The sequence below is a fragment of the Lycorma delicatula genome, chromosome 8 (assembly GCF_047948215.1).
Source record: "Lycorma delicatula isolate Av1 chromosome 8, ASM4794821v1, whole genome shotgun sequence".
Lineage (NCBI taxonomy): Eukaryota > Metazoa > Arthropoda > Insecta > Hemiptera > Fulgoridae > Lycorma > Lycorma delicatula.
In genome coordinates this window covers 112,829,485-112,850,075 of record NC_134462.1, presented here as the reverse complement: position 1 = coordinate 112,850,075, position 20,591 = coordinate 112,829,485, and the positions used below count along the sequence as shown (strand labels likewise).

Genomic DNA, 20,591 nt, shown 5'->3' with positions numbered 1-20,591 from the left:
GTTATTAATTTATTTTTTAAAATAGATCATATATCTGCAAACAAATAAACATTTACTTCTGATGGTTATGGGAAGTCAAACTCATCTGCTTCTGTAAAAGAAATTATTCATTCCATCATTATTATTATTATTATTATTATTATTATTATTATTATTATTATTAATAATAATAGTTTTTTGCTGTTTAATAATCATGTTAAATATTTTTTTAACATGACTATTTACTATAAGTAGTATTTTTCTACTACTTCATTTCTTAGATGAAAATTAAATACTATTATAGCTATTTAACAACTTGATAATGTTACATTCTTGATTAAAAAAACTATTAACAAAAAACATTTTTAAGTGTAAAAAGCAACATATCAGTCTACGGTCTTAACTTAAATGTCTTAAGTGGAATGTACAGGTAGTGGTAAATGATCACTGGATGTGTGAATCACTGATATTTATTTTACAACAACAATACGCTATTAACAGAAGACATACTAATGATAACGCAAAACTAATTAATTAGAATGAATTATGACAATTTTGACATGAGAGCCGTAAAGGGAAAGGTGCTAAGCCGACATTCTCAGTACACACCACAAACACCACTGTTCGTCCAGCAAATTAACTAGTTGCCAAAAAATCCACTTGCACCGAATCGCACCTACTTACAGCAGCAATAACCAAACATACCACCCGCCAAAATACATAGTATTTTAATAATGTCCAAAACAACAAAAATAAATCAAATAACCTAAGATTACATTGCAAGATTATCAATAGAAAAAAAAATAATACAAAAATCAACAAATTCATCAATGTAAGAATACATATGCAAATAATCAGTGCAGACTAGTAATAACTACAAAAAATTATTCACACCGTAAACTCAACAATGTAATGTTCTGATAACGTTAATAATAGCACATAAAAACAAAAACAAGAAAACATTACACAAAGACTTTGTCCACTGTTGGAAGTGGGCAGATCTTAACAATAGGTCATATAAATGCCGCACCTTGAGCAATACGGACTGAAACTATTCAGACGAGACCATCAGCACCTGGATGAAGATCCTTGATGACTGCCAGTTTCCACCTTAAGGGTGGAGGTTGATCGTCCTTGATCAGAACAACTGCGCCCTTCTGGAGATTTTGCTTCACTGGTAACCATTTACTACGCTACGGAAGAGATGTTAAATATCTGTTGACCATCTTCGCCATAGTTGCTGAGTGAGCTGCTGTACATGTTGCCACCTGCTTAATCTATTAACAGGTATATCACTCGGATCAGGATCAGAAAGGTAGTTAATGGATTCACCTATAAGGAAATGACTGGTATTAAGTAGGAGTGATCTGTGGGATCATCGGATAATTTAGACAGTGGCCTTGAGTTTAGACATACTTGCATTAGTAATGTTGCCATTTCTTTGAATGTTAAAGAGCTGTTGCCACCAATGCGAAGGAGATTATGTTTCATAGATTTAACAGCACTTTCCCGAATACCTCCAAAATGGGGAGTCCTAGGGGGGATAAAATGCCACTGACAGAAATCCAATGACAGTTTTTCCAAGATGGATGTATTGTTGTTTTTGATCATGTCATGGACGTCACGAAACTCATTAGAAGCACCAATAAAGTTAGATCCATTATCACTGTAGATATTAGCACAGATTCCTTGATGAGACATGAACCGGCATAGGGCTGCAAGGAATGACTTCTAAGTAAGATCGCTAACAAGTTACAAATGAATGGCGTGCATAACTAAACATACGAATATTGTAATGTAACATTTGACACGAATTTTAGTGTGACAAGAGCTTGAATTTATATATAATGGACCTGCAAAGTCCACTCCTAAAGAAAGATCGAGCAGGTACAACTCGTTTAGACGGTAAACTTCCCATAAGCTGAGTATGAGGTTTTGCTGATAAACGAAAACAATGAATACATTTATGTAGGAATCCAATAGGTAGATCTAAGTGAGTTAACTAACTGTGGACTTGCATGCATAAGTCGCTTATGCTCATGCTCAATTAATAATTGTGTAAGGTGATGCCGTGGAAGTAACAAACTCTTTGCGCCACTTTGATACAAGTAGTTAAGGATTCCTTTAGTTCTATGGTAGTTAGTGGTCCAAAACTATGTGATTTCTCAGCTAACTTACAGCTGTTTATGAAACGTAAATAATATCCAATTGAGTAATTGGAAAAATGAGTAATTGGATAAATTGAATAATTGGAGTAATTGTTCAGCGAGTGCTGAACTCTTGAAAGAGCAGATGTTTCCTTCATAATAGAATCATCTGAGCTGGTGACTGTATATTTATCATCTGTGGCTGGTGACACATATTTCAGGAGTATCACCTGATACAAGTTTTATTGGCATATGCGTTGGCCACTGAGAAGAATCCTTTGTCAACCAAGGTGGTCCATGCCACCATAACTCATACACTTGAGTTCTTGAGGAGTTACTCCATGTGAAACCATGTCTGCAGGATTTGATTCTGACATCCCATGGTTCCACTTGCAGTTGCATGTTAGCTCTTGCACTTTGCAGATATGATTTGTGAAGTCTTCCAAGTCAATGGAGGTTTGCTAAGTCAAGCGAGAAGAATGCTAGAATCTGTCCATAGATGAATATCATGTATTTTCAAATCAATTCTGGTGTTTACCTTGGTTATCAAACGAGCAAGCATTACTACACCACATAATTCAAGATGGGGTAAAGATACTTGCTTAAGTGATGCTACCCTAGATTTTGCACAAAGTAATTTAACAATTGTTTCTCCCTCATTATTACAGGATCTGAGCTAAACACAAGCACCATAGGCAGCCTCAGAGGCATCTGAAAGCTATGTAGTTCTATGTGATTAGGGTTCTTGATCATAGTAAATCTATCAATATGAATTTCATTGACCAATCTAAGACAATTGTAGATGAGTTCCCAATGTTGCTGTAAAATTGATGGTAATTTGTCGTCCCAGTTAAGATTTTGCATCCATAATTTTTGCATAAATATTTTGCAAAGAATTAATGTAGGAGCAAGAACTCCTAGTGGGTCAAAGATAGATGAAATAATCGCAAAAACATTTCTTTTCATAAAAGTCATTGGCCGAAATTGTTGATCTGTTGAATTAGCTCCCCTAATGATTTGAAAACAATCTTGAGATGGTTGTCATCTTAGTCCTAAGCCCTTCACTTTTTCAGTTCTATCTAGCTTCAGACAGCTGAGTCTCTTGAAGTTTGCGAGGAATTGTTTCCAATAGCTGACTACTGATTGGTGCTCATTTACAGCGTTTGAAACTGCCACTGTTTAGAAGTAATTGTAGTTCTGAGACTAGTTTAATTGCCTTATCCAATTGATCTGCACCTGAAAAGCAGTCAGCAACATAAAAATCATTTTTCAACACTTTGATGGGGTAAGTAAGTAATTAGTAAGTTGATATTCTTGTACTGGTTCACTTGTTGAATTTCAACACAGTATTTGCTGGCAGTCATAAGCAGTCATCTGGATGAATTTTCATCTGCCAGTAACATTTTGTTAACATTTTTGTTTTATTGTCTGCAATAAATGCAATTTGGTGTGTGTGGAAATGTAAAACTGAACACAAATCTTGTACAATGGGATCAACTCTTAAAATATCATTTAGGGACATGTTAGATGTTTTAGAAGATGCATCGAAGACAATTCTCGTTTTTGTGGTAGTACTATCATGTTTGAAGACTGCATGATGTGGTAAAAAACAACATGGTTGATTAGTTAATGAAGCAAGTTGCACATGTCCCAGTCTAAGATATTCATTAAGAAATCCACGATACTCACTACTCAGATTCGTATCTAAGGCAAGTAGATGTTCAATATTTTGTAAGCGTTGAAGAGCTACTGATTTGGATTCAGTAGCTTGCTTGGATTCAGTTAAAGTGTCTTGCTTTAGAGGTAACTTGACAATAAATTGTCCTTCCTTATTCCTCGATGTGTTGGCAATAAAATGCGCTTCACACTCCTTTTCTTCAACTGACCAAGCTGGAGCAGTGACCTCTTCAAGTTCCCAAAACCTTTGAAGCTGATCTTCAATTGAGTATTGTCGAACTAGAAGACCTTGCTGTTGGACAGAATTTCCTTCTTGTCTCCCATTACGAAACTTACCACTCACAATCCAACCAAGTTGAGTTTTCTGCAAAATTGGGTATTAAACCTGGACATGCTTGCTATTCTATCAACAATTATCTTCATAACGACCTGGGCTGCAAGCAGCAAATCTACACGCTGTGGTATACTGAACCCTGGATCTGCAACCTCAATATCAAAAGGGATGTTCCAAGAGTCATGTTTAATTTTGCTAGCTGGAAGATCTGTAGTAAGCTTTAGAAGGATGTTGCAGGTTAACTTCATGGGAAAATTTGATTTCAAAAAATTAATTTGTGTGTTAACATTGTATTTGGTTTCATATGCTAAATTATTAAAAGATTCTATAGGCATTGGATTTCTTAAACGTTTAAGATGTAATTTATGTACTATATCTTCCATTATGAAATTAACTTGTGAGCTATTGTCAAGGATTGCTCAATATGTTATATAATTGCCATGGACGTCTTGCACATCAACTAAAGCTGTAGCAAGTAAAACCTGGATTTGATTGTCTGGGCTAGCATAACAACTTTTAATTGATTGATCTGACAAATCAGGTGCATTATTTTCAATAATTTGTTTACTTGCTACAGGAGATTGAATTACAGTCGAATTGTGTGACTTGTCTGTTCTTTCCCAGTGAAAGGATGTATCATGACCTTTATTACATTTGAAGCACAATGTCAAAGAAGAACAATGTTTGGCTAAATGACCCTGGTTTCAGGCAATTCAAACATAAATGGAACTGTTTAACTCGATTCAGTCTTTCTGACGGACTGAGTGAGGTATACTTTATACATTTGTGTAATTTATGAGTGCCCATACATAAAAAACAAGAAGATGAACTAGTAGCTACCATAGAATTGGTCTTATTTGATTTACTATAGGAAAACTTTGAATTTGGCTGATTTAGTGTAATTGAAGGTACCTGACGTGGTTCACTAGTTAATTGAATTACCTGCTCTGTTTGACATTTATGTTCTAGAAAAGTAATAAGAGATTTTAAAGTAGCTATTTGTTCTGTTTTAAGAGATGATTCAAATTTGATTTTCGCTGACAGATCAACTTTGTTTAATATTAATTGTATCAATATTAACTCCTCTAAATTTTCTTCTAACTTTAGCGCTGTAATAGTGTTACAATTAGTTGACACTTCATTGATCAATTTATGCAACTGAATAGGATTACTTTTGCTTGCTGAAGGTAAATTTAATAATGATTTGATATGATTGTAACAATTATTCGTTTTTTAATATACCTAGTCTATCTAATAGACATTCTAGTCTATCTTACAGGCATTCTTAAATTTGCATCTGTAATCAGTATGTTTTTTTGTTAACCTTTGCGCTTCACCACGAATTGCAGATAACAGTTAATGAAATCTTTGAATGTCAGATAAACTTTCATTTTTTTACAGCTAATGATTCAAAGGTGTCTCTAAAATGAACCCAGTCTTTGAAATCACCTTGAAATGACGAAATGCTTATAATAGGTAATTTTATTGATCTAATAAATTTTCTTGTCCGACCTGGATCTTAAACTAGAGGAATTAGAACTAGGACCCTTTTTATTATCAATCCAACCTAATAGTTTAACGGACAACTGATAAACTGTATTTTCAAATTCTTCTCGATAATCGAGCTCTACATCAGTGGATTGAGAAACTACTTCTATTTTGTTTTGAATTTCTTCAAATTCCTGGGAAATTGTGAGCAATGTATTTTGTTTAAGAATTAACAAATCAACATTTCTTGTTTTCAGCTTCTAAAGCATCTACAATTTTATTAAGTTTAGTCAACCTAAATGACTTAATGATGAACGAGAGTTCTTAATTCTAAATCTTTATCTTCCTTATCCTTATCTTCACCGACCATTATAAATTAGATAAATTCACTTGAATTTTAATTAAATAATAGATGTACAGAGTAAATGACAACAGTATAGGTTGTAGGATGAGGTACAAATAGTCAAAGTAAACATTAATACACAATATGGATATACACCAATAAGGCATTGATAACAATAAAAATAAACAAGGAAAAATTTTGAATAAACGAGAATATTGAATAATGAGAATTAAATAAATTAATGGAATATTGAGAATAATATTTGTGATAAGGAATAATATTACGTGATAACTACACTGAGCGATAACTGCTAATAGATAAGTATGAAATGTGTTTACTTGCCTCACAATCGCAGATGTCTGAATGAAGGTTACGTAATTATTGTGAAACATTGGTAGACGATGAATCATGCTTGTTGCATGCCGCCCGCCGTTATTGATAAGACTATGTTTAATTGTAACAAGACGACGGTACATAATTTGCTTGCGCACGTATATTAAACAAACAAAACTAAAAGAAAATATTGTCTCATCAAAAAACTGTACTTAGAAACGTCTCATGCACGTTGTATATTGTAAAAACAATGAATATTCACACATCCAGACCACGAAAAGGACCAAAATGAATGGTCATAACTTAAGTCTAAGTGGACTGTATAGGTAGTGGTAGTGGATCATTAGATGTGTGAATCACTAATGTTTAATTTACAACACTATTGTTTAATACACTATTAAACAGAAAACTTACTATTGATAACAAAACTAATTCATTATAAGAATGAATTATGACAATTTTGATATGACCGGTAAAGGGAAAGGTGCTGAACCGACCTTCTCAAACACTACTGCTCGTCCAGCAAATTAACTAGTTACCAAAAAACCAGAGCTTAACTGACAGCAGCAATAACCAAACATACAGTACTACCACACTGCATACTCCATTTCTCTAGCTATTTTAATGCATTCTATTTTTTTAACAAATTCATTAAATTTGGCTTTTTCGCATGCTGATTTTATTATTGGCCTAACAAAAAATTTATGTTTTGTTTTTATAAATGTTATGAAAATATTTTGTATTTATTAATTTTTATAAAAAATGAGTTTTTATAAAAATCTCTGTCATCAAATGTGTAGTTACATTAAATTTAATTGCTAACACATGTTAGTAGATATGTGGATTGTGTTCAACAATCCAAAGGCAATAAATCTGCAACATGTTTAGTCTCACATATCGCATGCAGCTCTGAGGATCTTGTGAAGTTGAAATTTGAACCCGTCCGTTCCACATCGTCCATACTCACCATTTGGCCTCTTGTGATTTTCACTTCTTTCTCAAATAAAAGAGGAATGTATCCATTCCATTTCACCATGGATGAATGAGAAATCTGGTCATTGTTGGGAGAAATGTGCAATTCTAAATGATGACAAAGTGGAAAAATAAATGGAAGTTTATATAGCAAATAAAGTGTACCATATATGCCATATTTGTTTCATTTAAATATATATTTTCATTTGCCAGTTATGATGATTGTGCATTTCACCCAGCCCTCTTCTAAACATGTAACTTTTAAAATATTATAAGATAAATAATTCTTCATGAATAAAGCTATCTCCTTTTAACTCTCTATCCATTTCTACATACATGGAGACTTTTAAATTGTATGTTAAAAAGTTTTCAAATAAATTCGAAGCTATTTTTCTTTAAAATATGTTTTCTAATAAATATAAACTAATGCATCTATTCTGGAAACTTATACCTATATCCAATTACTTCAAACAACAGAACAAATATTTAAAAATAAGCAGTTAATTATGAATGAAACAACTTTATTCCATGAATGGAGTGCTTAGTTGCATTGGACACGGTAAGGTATTAGATATTGAAATTTTATCTAAGTACTGTCATTGGTTAGATAAAGACCAACATACCGTGAAATGTTAAGCAAATTATCAAGGACAAGTGGCGGTATGGAGGTTATTGGAGTAAGGACATTTTTTCATTGATCTGTTTTAAACAGCTGATTTGGAAGTCGAGAGTTCCAGCGTTCAAGTCCTAGTAAAGCCAGCTATTTTTACACGGATTTGAATACTAGATCGTGGATACCGGTGTTCTTTGGTGGTTGGGTTTCAATTAACCACACATCTCAGGTATGGTCGAACTGAGAATGTACAAGACTACACTTCTTTCACACTCATACATATCATCCTCATTCATCTTCTGAAGTATTATCTAAACGGTAGTTACCGGAGGCTAAACAGGAAAAAGAAAAGGTCTGTTTTAAAACATAATATATGTTAGTTACTTGGGGGATGGAGAAAGTAAAGGCTATATTTCTGTTGATGATAAACCATAGAGTGCATAGAGCATTTGAAAAAGGGAATGGGTGCACTTCTTCAGTTACAAAATTATTACTGGCGAGCAGTTACAGAAAATTGTAGTGTGATGTTGATAAAATGAGAAGAGTTATCTAGGCTTTGTTCTTTCATTGTAATTCTACCGACAAGAAGCCAAATTCATGGACTGTGCCCAGTAGGAGAAAACTCGTGGTGTAAGTATCAAAAGGCAAACGCCACTGGTCATAAATACATACATACATGAACATTCCATCCCTGAGACTATTATGGAAGCTATTCAGTCAGTGTTCAAAAGGCTTATCACATCCCAACCTGCTAAGAAAATGTATTCACATTATGTAAATGAAAGTTTAAATAATGTAGTTTGGTCTTGAGTTCCCAAAAGGATTTTATTATGAAGGAAACACTAAAGTTTAGGATATATGATCCATATAATCAGAGGGAAACTTTCTAAGTGTCTTATACTAACTACATTATTACATTATCTTGGAATACAGCTAGGGTGTAATATGGTTGATGGTATGAAACAACTAGACAATGAATAGTTATGAGGTGTAAATAACTACATGTCGGTGTTGTATAATTGTCAACTAAGAAAGAAAAAAAACTAAAGGGAAAGCTCCTGGAAGAGGCTGAAGATGAACCTATTATGCACCAGGAATGTTCTCAGAACAGGTAGGAAGTTTGGTTTTTATGTTGATTTTTGAAAAACACTATTTTGTAATATATTGTGCACATTTTCATTGTGCAAGTTGGCAGAGTGACTGCCTATTTAATGATATACTAGCTGATTACCCGGCATTACCTGAGTATTCATTCTGTTTGATTAATTTATACTTAAATGGCATTGGGACTGTCATCAATCACCTTAACAACCTCAAAAACCATGGATTCAACACTAATATCAGTTATTCTTTATTATTTTTACATGTCACTTTTTCCCCTCATTAATAGGAGTGCAAGGGTGTCTTATCACCACAGTATGTTTTTCCAGATAATAAGTCATATATTTACAAAGTTTGGTTGAAATGGTTGTAGGCATTCCAGAGTTATGCTGGAACATACACAAATACATACATCCATTTTTATATAGATTTTTGTATATAGATAGATTTGCAATTGTTATGATGAATCTGTAAGCTAGCCTTTTTTAATTGTTTCTTTGTTGCAATTATTTCAGATCACATTTTCATTCCACGATTTGTTATTAATCAAATTTTTATTTATCCCATGATATTGCAACCATGTAAATAACATTTTTAATTATGATAAATATTTTACAAACTGTAGAACACCTTTTTTATCTTCATCATCTAGGTCTATTATTTTTCTCAATTATTCTTTTTTAAATCCACTTTTGTTTGTACCTGTTGATCTATGGCTGCAAATGATATATATTACATAATGAAATAAAAAACAAAACTGATGAAAAATAATAGATGATTTGTCTGTTAGACAAATAATTACAACATAATGTATTTACAATGAAGGCTGAATGCCAAGTCATTAGCTAATTCGTAGAAGCTAAAGGTGAGCCTGTGTTCTACTGTATAAATGTTTTTCATATTATGGAAAAGTTCATATTTTCAGTATAGGTATACAACACTTTAAAATAACTATAGTTCAATTTAATAATTACAATGAATTTTTATATCTATATGTAAATATATAACAGTGAGTAGAAATTTCATTCATCTTATTTATAAAGATAAATAAACTTTGTAATCTGTAATCTTTGTAATAATTTCAAGTGTTATGAAAAGGTCATGAAAGTTGCTTTTAATGATCTGGAGATTTGGATAAATGAGATCTAAATAAATAGGGTTCTACCAAATATAAGGTCTGTTTGTAAAATAACCGAACACATTTAATTACACACCAAAGGAGACATTTAGTGACATCCGGTTGGCAGCATTGTGTTCCGCTAACCTCCTATGTAACCGTATGTTCTTGAATTGTTGATACCTTGTTTAATTTTTGTGTTATTGTTATTTGAATTCAATGAATTTAAGTGTTAGTAGCGATTTTTATAATATGCAATTTTCAGGAGCAACAATACAATGTAAAATTTTGCATGAAACTTGGAAAAATTTCACAAAAACATTTCAACTTTTGAAACAAGCTTACAGAGATGTTGCTCTGGGTTGTATGCAATGTTACAAATGGTTTTCACAATTTAAAAATGATCAACAGTCAATTAAGATGACTCTTGACCAGGAAGGCTTTTGACTTCAACTGATGACACCCACATTCAGAAAATCAATAATCTGGTGCATACAAATCACCGATTGACTGTCAGAGAACTTTCAGAAGAAGTTAGTATCTCAAATGAATCATACCATGTCATTTTGATTGAAAAATTGAACATGCATCCAATTGCAGCAAAGTTTGTTTCTTGTTTGATGACCAAACAGCAGAAAGAATATCAAGTTGATGTTTGTAGCAACTTCTTGAACAATCCAGTGATGATGAAAGAGTCATGCAAAGGATCATTATGAGAGACAAAAGCTGGATTTATGGCTTTGACATTGAGAGAAAGGTTTAATCATCACAATGGATTGGTAAAGGATCTCCACACCCCAAGAAAGCACATCAGCCTCGACCCAGTGTCAAAGTGATGCGCTCTGTTTTTTCAAGCAGTGAACTGTGGTACTATCAAGGCATTTTACGACGGTTACATGAAAAAATCCACAAAAAGAGACCAGAGTTGTGGCAAGACAACTCATGGTTCCTTCACCATGACAATGCGCCCGCACACCCAGTTTTGTCAATTCATCAGTTTTGTGCCAAAAATCAGATGATTGTTTTCCCTCAGCCTCCCTACTCACCAGACCTGTCTCCTTGCAATTTTTTTTTTTTATTTTTGAAATGAAAATCAGTGATTAAAGGCATTGTTTTGAAGAAACTGTTGATGACATTGAACGAAATTCATCAGACATTAAATGCCACTTCAAATGAAGCTCTCCAGGACTGCTTCGTGAAGTGGAATCATCACATCAAGTGTGTGACTAGGGGAAGGGAGTACTTTGAACGGAACAAGGACCAATAATTAGTAAAATTAATCTATAAGATTTTTAAAAAATCTTATAGATCAATAATCTGTAAGATTAAAAATATAAGGTTTAGTTATTTTCTGAACAGACTTTGCATAGCATATATATTTTGAATATAGCTAAGATGCGTTCCATTCCTTGAAGCCACCCTTCAAATCTTTGACAAAAACCACATATTGCATTGTATAATTTATCTTGGTTATGTTCAAGATTTCTTCCTGTGTTTTCTGTTTGTTTGTTTATTTGTGTGTTTTTTGTTTGTTTTACACCTTCAATACATTACAGATGACCTTAATAAACTTGTTTGGAAAAATAATATTATTTCAGTAAGGATCTTTGAAAATATTTGCAAAGCACTTTAACTTGTTATAACCAGTTCATGAAGAAAAATATGTTATATAGTTAAAAGTAAAAAAATGCTTAGGTAAAGTTTACAATATTTTCGAGATCATTAGGTTACAATCAATATACAGTTTTAATTTTATTTAGATTAAAACCTAAATTTTGACATATAATTTTTTTTATATACTTAAAAAATCATCTTGAGCAATTGAATGATGTTTAGCATAATACTTTGGATTCCTGCCAACTACTTTATTAATAAAGCAGTGTTCTTTTGGTTACTTAATGTTCATACAGAAGTGACTTTTTATTACACTGAAGATTCTGTTGTATAGTCCAGCATACTGATGGTTTGATAACTAGGCATGTAATGGCCATTCAAGTATACAAAATAACTCACTTAACAATTTCCTAATTGTCCTTATTTTTGTAAGATATTTCAACTAAAAATCATGCCATACACCAATCCACTGCTCAGTACCAATTATATAGAAATTAGCAAATTGTAAAACTTGAAAATTGTGAGAGAGTTATCAGTAACCTGATAATCCATTGTTATTAGCCACTATTTATTTTGAAATTGCCTATTTCTCTTTTACAGCATTTTATTACATACTATTGTTATCAAAATTGTCAGTAATTTAAATGGCTTTTAGAGGATTTACTTTTCAAATCATATAATGATTAATTACTTCTTTATATTTAAAGTTATTCAAAATGCGTACTTATGCTCAAAACTTATACAAAAAAAAATGAATTTAAAGTCACACTTATAAAAATTAAGCTGTTCATTTAAGTTATATTGTAGTTAATAGGCCACATAGAAAATTTTATTCAGTTTATAAAAGAGTAGTAAGATGACAATCTGTAAAATTGACTAAAGAATTAAATACTATAAAAATATAAATTCTAAAATACTGAATTTATATCCACACCTTGATATATATCCTGATCTAATTTTGATCAAAATTAAACAATTTTTTTTTCATTAAAAGTATAAGCATTAATTAATACTTATATAGATTTGAAATCATTTTGCGAATGAAGGTCACATGTTCTTTCCCCTTCCACTGCCCAAGGTTTCTCCTCATTCCTCTGCACCACTGTAGTAATGCAATATTGATTTGTTCCTTTTCTCTGTACAGGATAACGTTTTATCAACTCATCTTACACATATTTATTAGCAAAATATTTATTACATTATTCTGGTGCACAGAAGTTACTATCTTACATCTGAAACGTTTTATTTTACATAAAATATTTCCCTAATTTTCCCACATGTTCAAAAGTGTGGAAATGTTACAGCTAAATTTAAATATTGACTTTAAAACTAAAAAATTCATAAAACTTTACACAAAATCTAAATAAATTATGATATGAAAGTCAGTATCACCTGAAATAAATTATAAAATCTGATAAATTATGATCTGATAAATCTGTTTTATTTTCGTCACTGTTATCTTCTTATAAGTTCACTAAAATGGTAAAGTGGTAAGTGGTCATCCACAATCCTTCTTTATAAAAATCTTTTACTTTAAGGATTTCTCCGTGTCTGAATGCATTTTCTCCAGTCATCTACTGTTATGTCGTTTAAGGCATCTTCCAATAACCTTTTTATGCAATTTATTTTAATTTTACTGATTTTGACTGCCACTTCACCTTTTATCTGTGCGAATATTAGCTAATTGGGTTATTCTTGCAGTGATACAGTGGTAGGCAAATGACTTCATGCCCTATTTCTGTTGCAGTGTTGTCAATCTCATACCATCTGTATTTTTCTCAGTTTCATTAACAACAGAGTAATTTGGGAATTGTATGCAAAGGATTTTGTGGTATTTTCTTCTCTTCTAACCATGAAATAAGCCTTTTTAAGTGCAGAATGATTGCTGACGTTATTCATTACAACACAGCCTTTTTATAAAGATTGCAACAGATTTACAAACTATTCTCAGAATACATCACTTTACATTTCTTGGTGGAAGGTTCCCTGTATGATTTGACTGAAAAACAAGAGCACCGTCTTTTATAAAACCAAGTTCATAGCAACCAGTGTGGTATATAATTAAATGGAATCCTTTCCCAACTGGAATCTTAAGGAATTCAACTGTTGTTGAATTCTGTCAGATGTATTTCCTGGAATGGTTCTGGTTTACCCACTTTTCATTACACTGATCAACAAAATTTAACTTTGTGTTTGTTAAATGAGAGTGAGTGAATGGCTGATCCTTATAGTACTTTTTATGCTGATTTCATATATGTTAATAAATTTTTTTTATCGGCTCAGTTTTTTGTAATTGAAATTTCTTTTGAAACTAAAAATGTATAGAGAATATAATATGAAAATACATTGCATGCATTTTGTACTACCTAAAATCTATTTCTTTTGGATTTTCTGCTGTAATTTGCTGTAGGTAAATCCTTCTTTAGATTCTAATAGTAGCTAACATTTTTGGGTTCCATTTTTCCTGGTATCGTATTTCCATTGTAGATATCTCCTAGAGAAAGCATTCTCCATGTTCATCACTAATTACTAACAACTATGTTGACTAACAACATTATTCTCAACTATAATCAGTACCTCTCTCTTTGGTCACTGCTCTTTTATGTAATGATTTATCCTGTCCCACTAGCACACAAAGCAACAGAACTTAGTGTATCTGCTATTACTTTCAGATCTCCACAAATATGCCATAAATATTTCTCAGACTGAATCCTGCTCAATACAAGTTTCGTATTTTCATAAGACTCCTTCATGTGAACAGTGTATGCCAATGATGAGTATTTATTTCCAGTGTGAAGTAAAACTGCTTTCAAAAAACTAAGCTGTGACAACTCAATAAAAAGTTCCATTCGTCAGGATGGTGCATTTGTCCCAAAGCTTCCAGTACAGAGTCCACATAATTACAGTATACTAAGTTTTTATACTGAGAGAAGAAATGTTCAAATTCTGACCGTTTATAGTAAGATGAAAATAGGACGAATGATTCACATTCTTGTTCATTTTAATTAGTGTGTAAATAATAAACATGATGACTAATGTCTAACTAATAAATGTAACAGAAATTACGGGACTGTAATAAATAAACAAAAGGTACTTAGTTTATAAATAATATAATAAAATACGTTTACAAAATGCTATGCTTATGGAGTTCATGCACGATACTACCTGAAAATAAGAATGGTAGTTACAAAAAAACTAAGCCTGATAGAAGAATTCTGATTTCACATTTAAAATCAGCATGAAAAATACTTTAAGAATCAGTTATTCAGTCTGATTTATCAAAATCATTGTTGATCAGTAGTATTGACTATGGTAGAACAGTTCTTGTTGACTGGTAACAAATGAATAATTTAGAATTCTATATAATGATTTCTTTTTTTATTTAATGTATTAATTTTTCTCTTACAGAAATTGTTTAGTTGGTGTGGGGTACATTATTAAAGTAGCTGATATTGCCATGTGCAATCCTGTATATAGTAAAGATTATAGTGAAATTGGTGGTAGACCTCCTGCAGCTATTCGTTGGTTACCTTGGGAAAGTATACTTCTGGTAAGTTGCAGTAAATAAAAATTCAATTTTCATAAACCTACATGTCCAACTTCTTGTCTCATGAGTGTTCTTTTAAAATTTGTCTGCCTTAAGTTTGATTATTGCTTTATGATTAAATAATTAATAACCAAGCATCTAATGGCTTTCTTCTGTAGACTAAGAACATTTCCTAATCTTCATTAGATGTTCTATAAAAAAGTAATGAGTACAATATGCAACAGTAGTCTTATAATAAACATTTTTGATATTGGTTCTTTTGTAAATGAGTGTATAATGTACATGGCCGTTTAAGGAAAGGCTGTAATCAGTCATCATGTCAAAGAATTTGCTAACAACATACACTGTTATATAGTATAAAATATTATTTATCATGACACTGAAATTATTTTCTTGTTTGGTAAATTAATTTTAATAAGAGTTTTTTAAATCTTATAAAGCTTATGTAGAATTAAAAAGTTTTGTTAAGCCGCTTATAAGAAAACATTTTGTACTTCAACAATATGTTTTCAACGATTGATTTGAAATTTTGATCCTTCTTATTGTTCAGAAACTTGGTTTCTACATCTTTAAAGGCCCCCCCAGACTTCTTTTTCTCAACTTCATTTGTTTCTCAAAATTACCATCTTTGAGAAGTTTTCTAATGTCAGGACCATAAAGACACCCTCTTTTTGTTTGGCGGTTGATAAGACTGGAAATTTATCACAGATGTATTTAAAATATTTACATTCTTTTGGTATGGCTTTGACAAATTGCTTCAAGCCTAACTTAATATACAGAGATGGAAGGAGAGCTTTATTCAGATACATGAGAGCTTTTCAAGGCACATTTTTGGTTCTGGGTTTTAATGAAACTTTTTTTGACCAATCTTTCCTTATCCAATGATTTTTTCTGTTCCTGCTATCCCATTCACAAAAAAATAACAAGGAAACTTTGTGTATCCTCCTTGCTGTTCTAGGAGCATTGATATTATTTTGAGATCGCCGCACAATATACACTTAAGACGTATTTAATTTTATCGAGAACAAATTCCAAATTATTGTAACCCTCTTTTAACTGGACAGAATGTCCAACAGGTATTGATGGACACATACTCCCATTGACAAGAAGGACAACTTTGAGGCTTCTTTTGAATGAATTTATAGACAGTCTCCAATCGGTACTTTTGTACAGAATGTTAAATTGAGTCAAAAGTCTATGTATATCAGTGCAACAGACTAATTCTCCTTCTTCTGAAAATATAGAAGAAAATCCTTTTCTCTGTACCAGAACTAGGAAAATGAGGTTCGAACTGTTAGCAGGTTCTTCTCTTTAAGCCTCAAACCAAGCAGTTCTGAATTTTCTTTGTTCAGATGTAAGTCTCGAACCAAAGGTGTTTAGTTAAGACTGTGAGTAATGCTCTGGTGCACAGCTATCTCTGGGTCTGTACTCCTCAATGTTATCTTCATTTAAATCACTTGTGGAATCATCTATTTCAGATAAATTTTCTGGTGGAATTGGCACTAGTACATCTGGACTGTGAGGTACTGAGCGTAAAGCGAATGACATATTTGGATAATTGATTCTTTTTTTATTCTTTAAATTGAAACCATGAACAGCAGCCAAACAAAAGTAACAATTATTGGTGTGATTTCGTGGCTCTTGCCACACCATTCAATCTCCAAATCTGAATGCTTCTTGTTCAGCCTTTGACCACTGTCTAAGTCTATCAACACATATGTAGCAGACATGGTGGAGTGCCCAAGTTTTATCTTGACTTCTTAATTTCACTCCAAAATACATGAGGTACACTTGTCAAATGAAACTTATTTGCCTTTTCACCAATAACTCACCATAAATGTAACAAAAAGAACCCGCAGAATTTTAGCAACCTCTTGAAGGCATTTTGAAAACAGAAAGTTTGCTTTATGGCCTGAAAATATATTTTTCACCAACAAAAACCCGTTTGATCATGGAGCATAGAAAAAACTCTGTTTATGCACACCAGTGGTTGAAACAGCATTGATAGTAGTTTCATGGTGCATGAGTGGCTTGGATAGCTTCCAATAAACTTGTTAAATGTTGTTAAGTTTTGTCACAACAAGTTTTTTCAGCCAAGCTCTCCCATCATCTCGTCATCTTCAACCCAAACCCCCATTGCCCCCCTCTTCAGACTACTCAACTGTTTAGCTATAAGAATGCATAGTATAAGCCAAAAAAATGATTACATTAATTTATTATAAAAAATAAGTTTTATGTCCATTTTATAATATCATATTTTTGCAATTTTTCAAAATTGCAAATTTTCACAAATTTTGAAATTTGCGATTTACAAAAAATCCTGATGTGATGGAAAAAATGAAGGTTTTTGGATTCAGCGCTAAAACATACATACGAATCAATTATCAAAAGGTAAAAACCATTTCACAACCCAAATTTTTGCAGTTTTGTCTTATTTGTAACAACCAGTTTTTTAAAATATATGCAGAGTATTCCAGGACGTATTCGCTGAATTTCAGTAACTAATTCAGGACACCAAAATGAGCAAAAAAGTTCATATCGATATAAGTCCTATTTTGCTTTGTTTTCCTTCTGGACGCCATTTTGTGATTTTCAACAAAAAAATTATTTCTTGGGAAAGGGTAAACCTACTTTAATTAAATGTGGCAAATCAAGACTAGAGTCTTATTCTACAAAATAAAAAATTTGAAAATGTCCTCAAAAATGTCAAAATAGCGACCATCTTAATTTTTTAATGTTCAATATTTTTGTAATTATTTGTTTGGTCAATTTTTTACTGATTACAAAATTTATTAAGCATTTTATTTTGAACAAAGTGACTCCTCATTTGTAAAAATCCATTAACAAACAATCAAGTTATTGCAGGCAATTAACCCGCCAGTACATTTGCACACCATAATGCAAGCTAATAATTTTTTGCCTGATTTTATTTCCTCCTCTAAATGTAATAAATAATAATAGTAAATTATGGATTTTTACAAATGAGCTGTTTTACAAAGTTGAATGAGTTGAGTACGTTGGTATAAGCTCCACCCCATGCTATGATAACACAGCTTATCACTGAATGGAATAGATAATGGTAGACTATGAATAAATGCTGAGTTTGTAATACTTGTTTAAGTCTTTTCATTAAGTAAACAGTACATTTCAGTTCATTAGCTATACTATTTAGATGCACTCTCGATTTAAGGTGCTATCAATCTCTAAACCAAGAAATTTTAATCAATTTGTTCTCTTAACATCAATCTTTGTTACTTGATCATTATTTATTATCTGAGCTTCTATTTTATCAAAGTTTGGTAAATTGTCATTATAGTAACTGAATGGTATGAAATTTGTTTTACTAAAACTGTTGCATAGCAGAAAATCACTGAAATGCCAGTGATCTTCAGCCTACAAGTGAAACTTCTATTTCACATTAATGTACCCTTTTCTGTAGAAAACATTGTATTTTATATTTTATCTTCTGGAAGTATGTAGCAGTATATAATAATGGTTCTGTTAAGACTTAAAAAAAGTGATTAAAATATATGAAGGGAATTTCATCAAATGGACTTAGGAAATGTGAATTAGAAAATGTAAAATGTTAAAATATTTAAATAGTAAATATTGTATGAAGACTCACAAGCTAATGTTTTTAACATACAATAATATAAAAGTATTGTAGTGGGGAAAAATGCATTCTTATAAAAATTCACCTGATGACTATTTTTAATGAAAATTATGAAAAAAATCTCTTCATGAAATAATTACCCCTAAATTTTATTTATTTTTATAAATTAGTATTAGAATTTATATTAAAAAAAATCTAAATAAAATAATCAGTTTTGAAAATTACAATTTTGATTTTTTAGGATCGTTATACTTGTGGCAGTGGCGTATGGGCGTTTGGTGTAACTGTTTGGGAAATTTTAAGTTATGCCAAAGACAAACCATTTCCTCATTTAACAAATGACCAAGTTATCCAGAATCTATTACTTTTGGATTTTCTGCTGTAATTTGCTGTAGGTAAATCCTTCTTTAGATTCTAATAGTAGCTAACATTTTTGGGTTCCATTTTTCCTGGTATCGTATTTCCATTGTAGATATCTCCTAGAGAAAGCATTCTCCATGTTCATCACTAATTACTAACAACTATGTTGACTAACAACATTATTCTCAACTATAATCAGTACCTCTCTCTTTGTTCACTGCTCTTTTATGTAATGATTTATCCTGTCCCACTAGCACACAAAGCAACAGAACTTAGTGTATCTGCTATTACTTTCAGATCTCCACAAATATGCCATAAATATTTCTCAGACTGAATCCTGCTCAATACAAGTTTCGTATTTTCATAAGACTCCTTCATGTGAACAGTGTATGCCAATGATGAGTATTTATTTCCAGTGTGAAGTAAAACTGCTTTCAAAAAACTAAGCTGTGACAACTCAATAAAAAGTTCCATTCGTCAGGATGGTGCATTTGTCCCAAAGCTTCCAGTATAGAGTCCACATAATTACAGTATACTAAGTTTTTATACTGAGAGAAGAAATGTTCAAATTCTGACCGTCTGTCACAGAAAGCACTTATTTTAGTGTTTGGTTGTAAAAGATGCCATCCTTTCAGTCTTGATGCCAGTATTTCTGTTTGATTCTTTGATAAAGTTATCATGAACCAGATCATTTAATTCTGATTAATTAAATGGGGTTCAGTATATCAGAGTTTGGATCTCTTTCTTCATCGACTGATAAGTCAGCACAAGATTCAACATTTTCATCTTCATTTAAGTTTCATATTTCTGGTGGTACTGAACCAGAGTCTGGACGACAGTCCAATCTCCAAGTCCAGAACCAGTCTGCACGACAGTGTATAAGTAAATATAATAATGATTGAAATAACTAATGAGTGGATGATATGTTTATAGTAAGATGAAAATAGGACGAATGATTCACATTCTTGTTCATTTTAATTAGTGTGTAAATAATAAACATGATGACTAATGTCTAACTAATAAATGTAACAGAAATTACGGGACTGTAATAAATAAACAAAAGGTACTTAGTTTATAAATAATATAATAAAATATGTTTACAAAATGCTATGCTTATGGAGTTCATGCACGATACTACCTGAAAATAAGAATGGTAGTTACAAAAAAACTAAGCCTGATAGAAGAATTCTGATTTCACATTTAAAATCAGCATGAAAAATACTTTAAGAATCAGTTATTCAGTCTGATTTATCAAAATCATTGTTGATCAGTAGTATTGACTATGGTAGAACAGTTCTTGTTGACTGGTAACAAATGAATAATTTAGAATTCTATATAATGATTTCTTTTTTT

At 31.7% G+C, this 20,591-nt stretch overlaps 1 protein-coding gene across 1 annotated transcript; it reads left to right on the top strand.

Annotated features, from left to right (window-relative positions):
• Positions 1-9,449: 9,449 nt before the first annotated feature.
• LOC142329516 (discoidin domain-containing receptor 2-like) lies at positions 9,450-19,263 on the top strand. Its single transcript, XM_075374189.1, has 3 exons — positions 9,450-9,457; positions 15,127-15,268; positions 19,120-19,263. The coding sequence occupies exons 1-3, from the start codon at positions 9,450-9,452 to the stop codon at positions 19,261-19,263; spliced, it is 294 nt and encodes a 97-aa protein (XP_075230304.1).
• The last annotated feature ends 1,328 nt before the right edge of the window (positions 19,264-20,591 follow it).